The sequence below is a fragment of the Erpetoichthys calabaricus genome, chromosome 13, assembly GCF_900747795.2.
Source record: "Erpetoichthys calabaricus chromosome 13, fErpCal1.3, whole genome shotgun sequence".
Classification (NCBI taxonomy): domain Eukaryota; kingdom Metazoa; phylum Chordata; class Cladistia; order Polypteriformes; family Polypteridae; genus Erpetoichthys; species Erpetoichthys calabaricus.
The window spans coordinates 73,954,384-73,964,868 of NC_041406.2; the positions used below are offsets into that span (position 1 = coordinate 73,954,384).

The window sequence follows — 10,485 nt, forward strand, 5'->3', positions numbered from 1 at the left end:
TCTAAACACAAAATTGTACATGAGGCCCTAGGTCTTTACCTTTATAAAGGCAGAAGGCTTCTTGAGGTTTGTGCTAGTGTTTGGATCCCTGTTTGGTTAACCTTCTACCCAATTGTTTTATTACCTGATTCTGTTTGTTATACTTCATATTTGTCTGCTTATTTATTCTATTACAAGCACCACTTCTCTAAACAATGCATATAATTTATAGATATGTGTCACTTAATATTTTCTGAAAATGTAAGAGCTAGTTTTAATTCTGCTATACAAATGTAACATTTAATCAACTACAATAGGGGTTTACAAAGCCCAGTGGGATGAGTTACACTAGTGCAATAAAGTGCGGCACACCCCAGATTGTATTATAAGGTATTAAGAAATGTTTGTTTTTATGTCATTTGTTCAGTTATCAAAGCTGTGTGTGCTGAGTGTAAGTAAAAATCTGTTTCATTTGGTAATAATTTATTCACAATAATGTTCTGTTAATTTGTTTGATTACAGAGCACACTTGTTAGATTGATGATAGTACTGATGTTTATTTTGGTTTTTATTGTTAGATGTTGCAAATATTTAGTTCCAGTTGTTTATGTATATTAAATGCTATTTCTATTGTAATCTAGTGACCATTGCCTGCGCAGTATGTACTCCTTATTGGAACTTGTTAGTGTTTTAAGGGTTGTGTGTCTTACTGTTAGAATTAAGTAATTAATGTATCATTACCATACAAACATACACACACACACACACTCACACACTCTCGTACAGAGATCAACTGTGGTCATGCTGGCCTTACTAAAAGTTTGTGAGTGAGTTCAAATGTGAGAAGATCCTGGCCCAGTGTTCTGAATGCCAAATAGTACAAGCAAACCAGTTAACTTTTATATTATTTACAGGCAACTTTCTCAGCAATAAAGTTAAAGAATGACCAACTGCTGTTTTCCCACAGCACAGTTGTAACACAGCATCCACAAATGAAACATTATCCTCCTGCACTCCTGGATTGGGGCATGTTGCAAAATAAATAGCACATAATTAAATGGCCAGTCTTTCAACAGTAGATAATAATTTAGAACAGAATTGTGACAATATACATTAAAGTTCATATGGAAAGTTGAAATTATCAGCTTTGGAAACGGTGTGTTTTGACCAGCACATAGTGATGCCAGGATAGGCTCCAGCTCCCTAGGGCCATGTACTTGAAAAAATGGAACAATTGATATTGATTGTGCATATTTGCAATTCAAACAAACAAATTGTAAATGTTTGAAAATTTAGCCATTCACCTAATGAATAGCCTCTACAATAATCTGATCATCCTTTGTTACAACAGTAAAAGTCAGTGCACACTAATAATGTTCGGATTGATTAGCTGCTGATCTAAATCAGCTTATTTTCATTCAAAATAACTTGATCAGTGATTGGAGAGTTGGCAGCTCTCAATAAACTTTGTTCACTATATTTTTCCAAATTTTATGCTAATTTGATTGTAATGTTCTTTAATGCAAAGTAGTTTCTGCCAGGCAGACTTCATCTGAGAGAGAAGACTGTAATAATTGGCTTTTACATTGAAGAAAGTGGAGTAATAAACAGAGAGAAAGGAGTATGAGGAGTCATCTTGTGCTTGGAGAGGAACAGCAGACACACAATATATGTTGGCCAGCTAAACTTTGAGTAGAAAAGAGAGGTGTATAGAAATTAAAAGAAGCTGAATTCCAAATTTTTCATTTTGTCCTTTAATGAAAACAGACGGTCCTTGTCTGAGTGTGGACAAAAGCTGCTCACATTTTTTTATTTAGAAAAAGAATGCCTATTAATCCTTTTTGTAAACCTGCTGAGGCACAAAGCAGGAGCAAACTGTGGACAAGGTTGCCAGTTAGACAAACAACAAATAAAGAAAACTTTGCCCATATTGATTAGTGTACAATAGGCTTATTAACATAAAAGGCAAACAAATATTTTTGTACATGTTTTATTAGTTAAAGTATGCATTTTAAGGGGATTTTATTTATTGTAGTATTTTTATGGTTACTCAACAGTAAACCTATAGAATTTAATTTTATTAATACAAAATTAACAAGTAAAATCTAGGGTAAACAGTGTAACTATAAAAATAGCAAGGTTAACACTTTAGTGTAGAACACAAGGATTCTATACATCTTGCTCTGCAGGAGCTTATTGTTAAATAAATAAATAAAAGGATAAAGAAAACAAATTGGTACTGGAATCAACCAGTTCTAGTAACATGCAGTTGGTCATTGATATCGGCCCTAAAAATACAGACCGAACCATCCCAAGTACACGCACACACAAGTTGCTGAACATATTGTTTAAACAGAGGAGAGAGGTGACTTTAGGGAATCTGCGAATCCACCTCCTTTAGTGACTTCTAAGGATGTAATTAGTTTGTTTTCAAATAATTTGTATACATTAAAACTATATGCACCCATTGCACCAACTTCTGTGGAAGCTTAGTTATGACCTTAGCTAATGAAGATCTTACAATATTACAACTAAAATGTGCATACATGTATGATCACCTTTGATTGAATATGTTTGTAAAGTTACTTGGAAAGACTGCTTATGCAAAGTTAAAAAGATGTGTCAAATGGTTCATTTCTTTAACACATTGTTTTGTATTCACAGAAAGGTTTTGATGTCTTTAATGCACTGGATTTAATGGAAAACAAAACTTTTCTTGAAAAGCTGAAATTTGGTATAGGCGATGGAAATTTGCAGTATTATTTGTACAACTGGAAGTGTCCTGCAATGGAGCCAGAAAAGGTGAAGCTCTTTTAAGAAAAGTAACAATCACACATCACATTGGTTAAAGAAATTTGTGGCTCACAGCGGAATAGACTTGTTTAGGAAGATTATTTTTACAGTGATTAACTGAAACAAACACAAAGACATTACCATTTGAATTATAACACCTGAGACCGTAATTAAACCCAAATCTGACTTATAAGCTGCTTAATTTCTGTCTTTCAGATTCACACAGAATGACAGAACATGCAGTTGTGTTTTAAGTGAGGTGTACACATCCATTCCTTAATCAGACAGACTGTTGTTGACATGATGTCCACAGTCTGTCATAGCCTGTTCCTTCTACAGTTATTTTTTTTTGTATCATAGAGATATTGGAGGCCCTACATACTGGTTGTGAGACAGTTTTACATGTAGGTGGTTTGGCACTAGATCCTGACATGCCGAAAAACATGTCTGTCCACCCATCATTTCCAAGTGACAGCTGATAACTTTTGTTTCTGTCTTCCAGGTCGGGTTGGTTTTACAGTAGAGACCTGAGGAACTGAATGCCATATTGAGCCAGAGTTACACTTTGTCAAACTCTGGACATGCTTTACCCTTCAATCCACTTCAAAAGAAGGAATGCACAACCTCAACACAATCATGTGAACAGAGACCACAACGTCAGTTTCTCTTCTAAGGCTTGTCGATTTAACACATGAGAACATTGCAAGTTCAGATTTTGAAGAAATGATGTCTCTTTTTAACCATTTACATCCTGAATGTGAACCATACAGACTGCTTGAGACAGAATTTCACCAATAAATTTTGATCATCTGATAAGAAAATGAAGTTACTTTCATTGTCTTAAAGATATACACCTGCCTAAATGGCTCCTAATGCTATAAGGGGCTTGGAGGGGTAGAACAAGATTCATTGAGATGCAATTCATTTCTTTTTTGCACAAAGATACAAAATAAGTATTTGTATTGAAGATAAATTATTGCTCCTGTCATTGTTCAATTTGATATTTATTATTTGTTTTTGTGCTGGAAGGTTAAGAAGATGCCAAAGTGCCCATATTGTTTCCACCTGTTAAGTGCATGACTTTGGAGCAAAGAAAATATATACTGTACATAGCAGCGGTTCTAGTTTTGCACACCGGGATATTTTTGTTTTTTTATTTTATTTAAAGAACAAATGTAACAGCACATTATTGATGCTGCTAAGCCATACATTTATCCATGTCTGAGCACAGAGTAGTCTATTCTCCAAATGCTTGTATTTCTTGTATAGGTATCTGGGAACAGGACCAGCACTTTTTGTTTACAGATTGTATTCGCAAGCTTCTACACATCTTTTAAATCTGCAGAAGAAAAAACAAGGTAAATAACAATACCAGCCGATACTGTGATAGGTGTTACAACTGCACACACAGTACTGAAAGCTTTTTGAAGTGCATAATTTTATTTTGTATATATGTGAAAGCATGTCTGCTTATTGCAGCTAGAGAGCATTTGTTTATCAGCTTTGTACTTTCTTTCTTGAAAGGCTTTTAATGACAGCTTTATACTTGTGGGAGAGATTTGTTCCTTTGTGGTATGATATGTTTCTGATGCTGTGGTCATATTCTTCTGGTAAGAATATATAATTGTTTTCCATACTTTAGGTGTGATAATGTGTCTGGTGCAGTTTTGTGTGAAGCGCTGACAAAAATGAAGTCATAAAGCAGATGAGCAGAATGCCAAGCTTGTTCAAAAAGATTTCAGCAAAGGCTTTTTTTTTTTTTTTTTTTGAACATGCTCAAAATTTATACTTGAACAAATACTTTAACTGGGTTTTGTAAATGTTTTTGGTGTAACATTGTAAACGTGATAAGTTCCTGGAACTATGTAAGTTACCCAGGTCTAAAGCCATGTTCCCAATAAGGCCTGAAAAAGTCATGTTTTTATATTTGTGGGGGCTTCCTTTAGGATTTTACTCCATACTTAGACCTTTTTAAAATTACTCATACATCTGAAAATCAAGGTGGTGGATTGACAAGATTTGTAAAAGAAGCCTTTTGTAAGAGTCATTTGTTCATCATTTTTAAGTAAAATATCTAATAGGTGCAAGGATCAACTGAATGAGTGACCATTTTGGACTCCTGATTTTCAGTCATTAATTCAGTTTTATACTCTAGTTTTATTTTGTTTGTAGATGGTAGAAGAGCCTTAAGGACAAACTGAAGACAAATGAGAAAAACCAGCACTTTTAACTGGCCATTAATTAACTCCCTTCTTGTCAGAAACAAATTTAAGGTCTACCAGCATGGATATTCAGTCAAATAAAATTCTCCCAACTTTGAATTTCCTCTTTGTATATCTTATTTCATTGAGATGCATAACTGTAAGTGGGTGCAAGGTACTTCTAGTGAAATTAATAACCATCCATGTATGCCAGTGAAGGCCTAAATCAGTGAACCACTACTAGTACAGAGTGGTCAGTGATTATGGGTTTAAACTGGGATATTTAACTTTACTGGACCTTGATCATTTGTGCTGTGAAACTATAGCCTTTCCAAGTTATCATCCTGAAATATGAAATAATGCTAAAATTATTTAATACAGTAGGCCCCCACGAAGTCACAGTTCAGGGTTCATGGGCTCAGTCGTTCACGGATTTTTCCTTAGAACCTAACTATTAATTGTTAGCGGAAAGCACAAATATCTTCCACAATTTTTTATGGCAATACTGTGCTGTAGAGAGAACAGGGAGCAACCGCTGAGGGAAACGCGGTTTGGGATGGTGAAAGTAGCCAATCAGAGAGCGTTATTCATTACTCCTTGATGCTGATTGACTGCTGCCCTGTGACGCGTCTCCAGCTGAATGTCCTCGTGTTTTCCACTTTGTTATTGTATTCATTTTGTTATTCTTAAATGCACAAGATGACGCCGAAATGCACCTTCTAAGGCTTCTGGCACTGAGCCTAAGTGCCAGAAAAAGTTTAAAACACTCCAGGAGAAGGTTGAACTACTGGATTTGCTCCAGGAACTATAAAGTTATGCTGCAGTAGTAAGCCAATATGGCATTAATGAAAGCACCGCACGCTACATAAAGAAGAACAAAGCAGGGATCTGGAGTACCGTAACTGTACGTTTCTGTGATAGTGCCAAAAAGGTAATGACCGTAAGCAATAAAAATATCGTCAGGATGGAATCTGCCTTGGCATTGTGGATCACCAACAGCAGGAAGAAGAGCATCCCCTTGGATGGTAACATAATCCGTGAGAAAGCACGGAAATTGTACCAGCAGTTCTCTACAGGAGACAATGTGGCAACTTCCCATCACAATGTTCCTGAAACCTATAAAGAAAAGCCAGCATGAAACCCCACCAGAAGACGACCCGTACAAAGATACGACGACTCCTGAAGCACCTGAAGAAGAGGCGCCACCCGAAGAGTTTTAAATCCCCTGCATAGTACTGCACAGCTACTTCATCATCAATATCATTCATCATTGGTGAGTACCCGTACGTTTTACTGTATTTTAATTAAATGAAATTATGTATTTACTCATACCAAAGAAAACGCGCTTGCATGAATTACAGTACGTATAGCCATAACATCGGTATTTTACATTCTAGCACCGCAGGAGACATAGCAGTACAGTACTGTACAGTATACGGGTTTAACTTTACATTGTTTTTAGGTAATGTATTAAGCTGAGTTTGCAACGAAATTAAAGTGCTTTGGGGGCATACTGTATTTAGGGTTTAAACTATAAAAATAGGAATTTAAAAGGTATTTTTTTAACCACATCCAAAAGTCGCAGTTTTTCACAATTCGTGGGTGCTCTAGGAACGTAACCCCCCGTGAATTTTGGGGGTGTACGGTATTACTAATATGAATAGGTAGATAGTTTCTTTCGAAAAAGTGAATCTGTATTGGATCTCTGCTTCCCTTGTCCTAACCATTTGCCGTACTAAATGTTCAAACGACCTGCATTTATTGAAGTTATCACTTACCTCTCCATGTTTTCTCCAGTGTTACAATGAAAGATTAGAAGAGGGAAATCTGAGCAAAGCAGAATCCCATAAGTTTAGCGACTTTGTTTCCTAAAAAAATACATTCTAGCTCAAACCGTCAAGCCACTGATGGAGCAATGGGACCCCAGCACTGCCTTTAATTAACCTTGTCTTGATCCAGTAAAAACAAGGTAGGACCCCAGATAGCTTTTGTGTTCCACCCTTTGTGTTATGAAAACTGGGGTGAATGTTCTATCAAAATTAGAATGCAAAGAGTCATACATTTATTCATATTTCAGTTATAATATCAAAAGATTTTTGTGACCTGATGACTGACATTTCAGTGTGGAGATACTATTATGTATGAAGCAATGAGTAAGTACCATAGAAGCTTAGTGAGGACACAAAGCCAGCTGACTGTTAATGATGTGTATCACAATCAGATAAAACTGCCAAGTGCGGCCTAAGATTTTTGCACAGTAAATTATACTGTATATAATGTCTAGCTGAGAATAAGATTGTTATGAGACACCCTTCTTCAAATTTATGATGTAGTAGTGTACATTTCAATGAAATTTGTACAATCAGACACTTCAGTTTTTGCTACTTTATCACATTAAGGATGGGGAACAGAAAACAACCTGTCAATTGATCACACAGCTTCCTTCTGTAGGTGTTGCTAAAAAGAAGTGTCAAAGGTGCAAGAGGTGTTCACGGGTGCCTGAAGGATTGGTGCTGGGTCCTCTTCTCTTTCCTCTGTACACCAGCCTCATTAGCCCCTAATATCCTAATTGATTCTCATAACGGTGCTATGCTGATGATAGTCAGCTGTACCTGTTCCCTTTCAGAGGACCACACAGTATTCGCTAAAATCTTGTGTCAATGAACAAGCTCAACCTGGCAAAGAGCTTTTTGTGATGTACCAGGCAGTATTCAACACCCAACCTCTTAAGCTCAGCTTATTGTAGCGATTAAACATTTCAAAGTTACATATGGACTTGGCGGGCATCAATGACCAGCCATCCTTCACTGACCAAACTGCAACTCTCAGTCATTCATGCAGATTCAAGCTGTGTAACATCCACAAGGTCAGGGCTTAACTGATGGAGCATACAGCAGAACTGCTGTACTATCCTTTGGTCATGTCACATTTGGACTACTGTAACTCTACTGCCAGAAATACCTGCATGTGCTGTCAAGCTGCTGCAGACTATTCAATGAGCTGTGACATGCGCATGTCACTCCGCTCTTCAGGTTTATCTAGTCTCATGTTGTTCTGTTTGATTTAAAGCTCTTCATTTGTGATCATTAGTTTTGTTACCTTGTTTTTGATCACTTGCTTCAAAGCCTTTCCTCAGACAGATGTTTACTCAGTTATGTTGACTTCTTGTACATAATTCTGGATAAAAGCAAATCAATGTAAAAGTTTAGTACTGAAGCCAAATGCACTGCTTGGTCTTAATACACCACTAAATTATCACGCTGGTGCCCTGCTTGTCTTTAGGCCAAGAATTGTTAAGCATTCAGGACAGAATGTGCACTCCACTGGGAACTCTCACCTCATCCACAGTAGACTAAACCTTTTTGAGGGACCTTTCAACCCTGGATACTCAGTTTTGGAGGATGCTCTACTGTGCACATTTTGATGGACTGATCTTCACAACATAAATGATTTTGCATTGGGGACATGTGAATGCCTTGGAGATGTGTTAGTGCTCACCTCATCCTAAAATGACATTCCACTCTTTTGTCCACATAATGTAATATGTGTTTGACGTAAAACCCTATGTTTGTGTTGTTGATCATGTGGACATATTTAACAAATTCATGAGGAATAACCCAACTACATGAAGCTTAACATGTGGCTTCTAAAGTCAAATGTTAGCAATGAAACAAACAGAACAAATTATCTTCTCATTCTTTAAAACCACAAAATTTATTTTACTTTGACTGTTTTTCACATTGGATTTAAAAATATATATATTAATAAACAAATTAAGACATCGTAAAATAAAATTCTCAAAACAGAAAAAAGTAACACTATTAACAACTGCAGTACTGCCATCATGTAAGAGTATAAAACTTCAATAGTCACGCTCTCCCTTTTGTGCCATTTTTGTTATAGCAATAAATTGCAATTATTCTATAATAAAAGGTTATTAGTTGTTCACAGAACTCTTGTCTTTACAAACCAAGTAACTTGAGATACAGGTTTGAGACAAAAAGACAGCTGGTTCTCTGTATGGAGAGGTCCATTATAAGCACCACTTTGTAACAAATGTGGACTTTTTGAGGTCAGTATGCTGCAGTGGGAAAAAACAATGAAAAACATCTTTACACTTAGTAAAGTCATGACTCTCAGATTGGGAGACAGCACTGGTATCAAGTTAAACTCGTGTGAAGTAAGTTCATGGTGGAAAAGACACCTGAAAACAAGGGCCAAAACAGCTGTTCCTTTTCAGCATCCTTGACCTTAAACAAGGAGTGGACAATAATTTGTCTGATCTGGGACAGCTGATGAAATTCTTCACAGTATGGATTTAAAGAAAAAAAGTGTTATGCTAAAAATGTGTGGAAAACCTACAAATTAATTTAAACATAAAAATTACTGCATTCTATTACAACTAGTGAAACTAATAAGCAGCTACACAAAGCACAAGTGAAATGGCATCCGTAGTACAGTGTGCAGTTCTGGTCACCACACTACAAATATAAATAAATAAATATGCAACGGCAGCGAGTGAGGCTGTGCAAATGAGAGCATCAAAGAGCACCTCAGGACTTACAGGCACGTTCAACGCAGACCGCCTCCGAGAATTAAAATAGTCTTGTCTCGAGCAGAGGAGACTGCGTGGGGTCCTCGTACAGCTCTCCAAACTTCTCTATAGTCACTGATTCAGTAGATCCAGCCAAACTCTTTTGACTGAATGGCAAACTTGAGAACACCAGTGGAAATTGGGGTAAAGTGCATTTAAGACAGAAGGCCGGAATCGCTCCTTTACACAAAAAATTATGAAAATCTAGAATTAAAAATACCAAGCCATGTGGTTGAAGCAGAAACCCTGACAATCTTTAGCAAGCATCTGGATGGAATTCTAGACATCTTGGCAATTAGCTAAACTAACAAGCTTAATGTACTCAATTCCTCATTTTTGTCAAAATTCTTAAGTGGACTTACCTCTTTAAGGCCATCATCCATGTTACGTGCACTACAACTTGATTGTCAAGACGCTTGATGACAATGATGCGAGTGAGCGACTGAGTAAGAAAGACAACGCACTTTTGTTGGTCTGAGGTGCATACCTGCTATAAAATCCACTTGAGTAGCTGTGTGTTAAGCATTACAAATGATAACAGGTTTGTCTGTGTACATATTTAATCAGTAAAACATTTGTTATTAGTTTAAAAAAAAAAAAATGTTTCAGTCTGAAAAGTATATGAAAATACATTATGCTGCTTTCTACTGAAACTAATTATACTGTGATGTGGAATTTTAGGCCATACCCGTCACTCCTATCATAAAGGTGTCAAGTTATTGTCATTTGACACAACTGGTCATGAAAGATCAAAACTCACCATTACAGGTGCATGCACAGATGACAGAAGACCAACAATTTAGTCACAACACAACTGGGGAGTACTGACAGAACTAGGTATTCTCTGTTTTGCTGCCTTTTAAGGAATACTGGCAGATAATAAAACATATTTGTTAAGACACCAAAACGACTAGACAA

The 10,485-nt window shown here is 36.5% G+C and overlaps 1 protein-coding gene across 2 annotated transcripts in view; it reads left to right on the top strand.

Annotated features, from left to right (window-relative positions):
• nmt2 (N-myristoyltransferase 2) overlaps positions 1-5,093 on the top strand; it is a 46,254-nt gene extending 41,161 nt beyond the window's left edge. For both annotated transcript variants that reach the window (XM_051936027.1, XM_028817123.2), the window contains exons 11-12: positions 2,644-2,781; positions 3,275-5,093. In XM_051936027.1, coding sequence (XP_051791987.1) covers positions 2,644-2,781; positions 3,275-3,295 — 159 coding nt within the window. In that variant the 3' untranslated portion in view covers positions 3,296-5,093. The remainder of the gene's footprint in view (positions 1-2,643; positions 2,782-3,274) is intronic.
• The last annotated feature ends 5,392 nt before the right edge of the window (positions 5,094-10,485 follow it).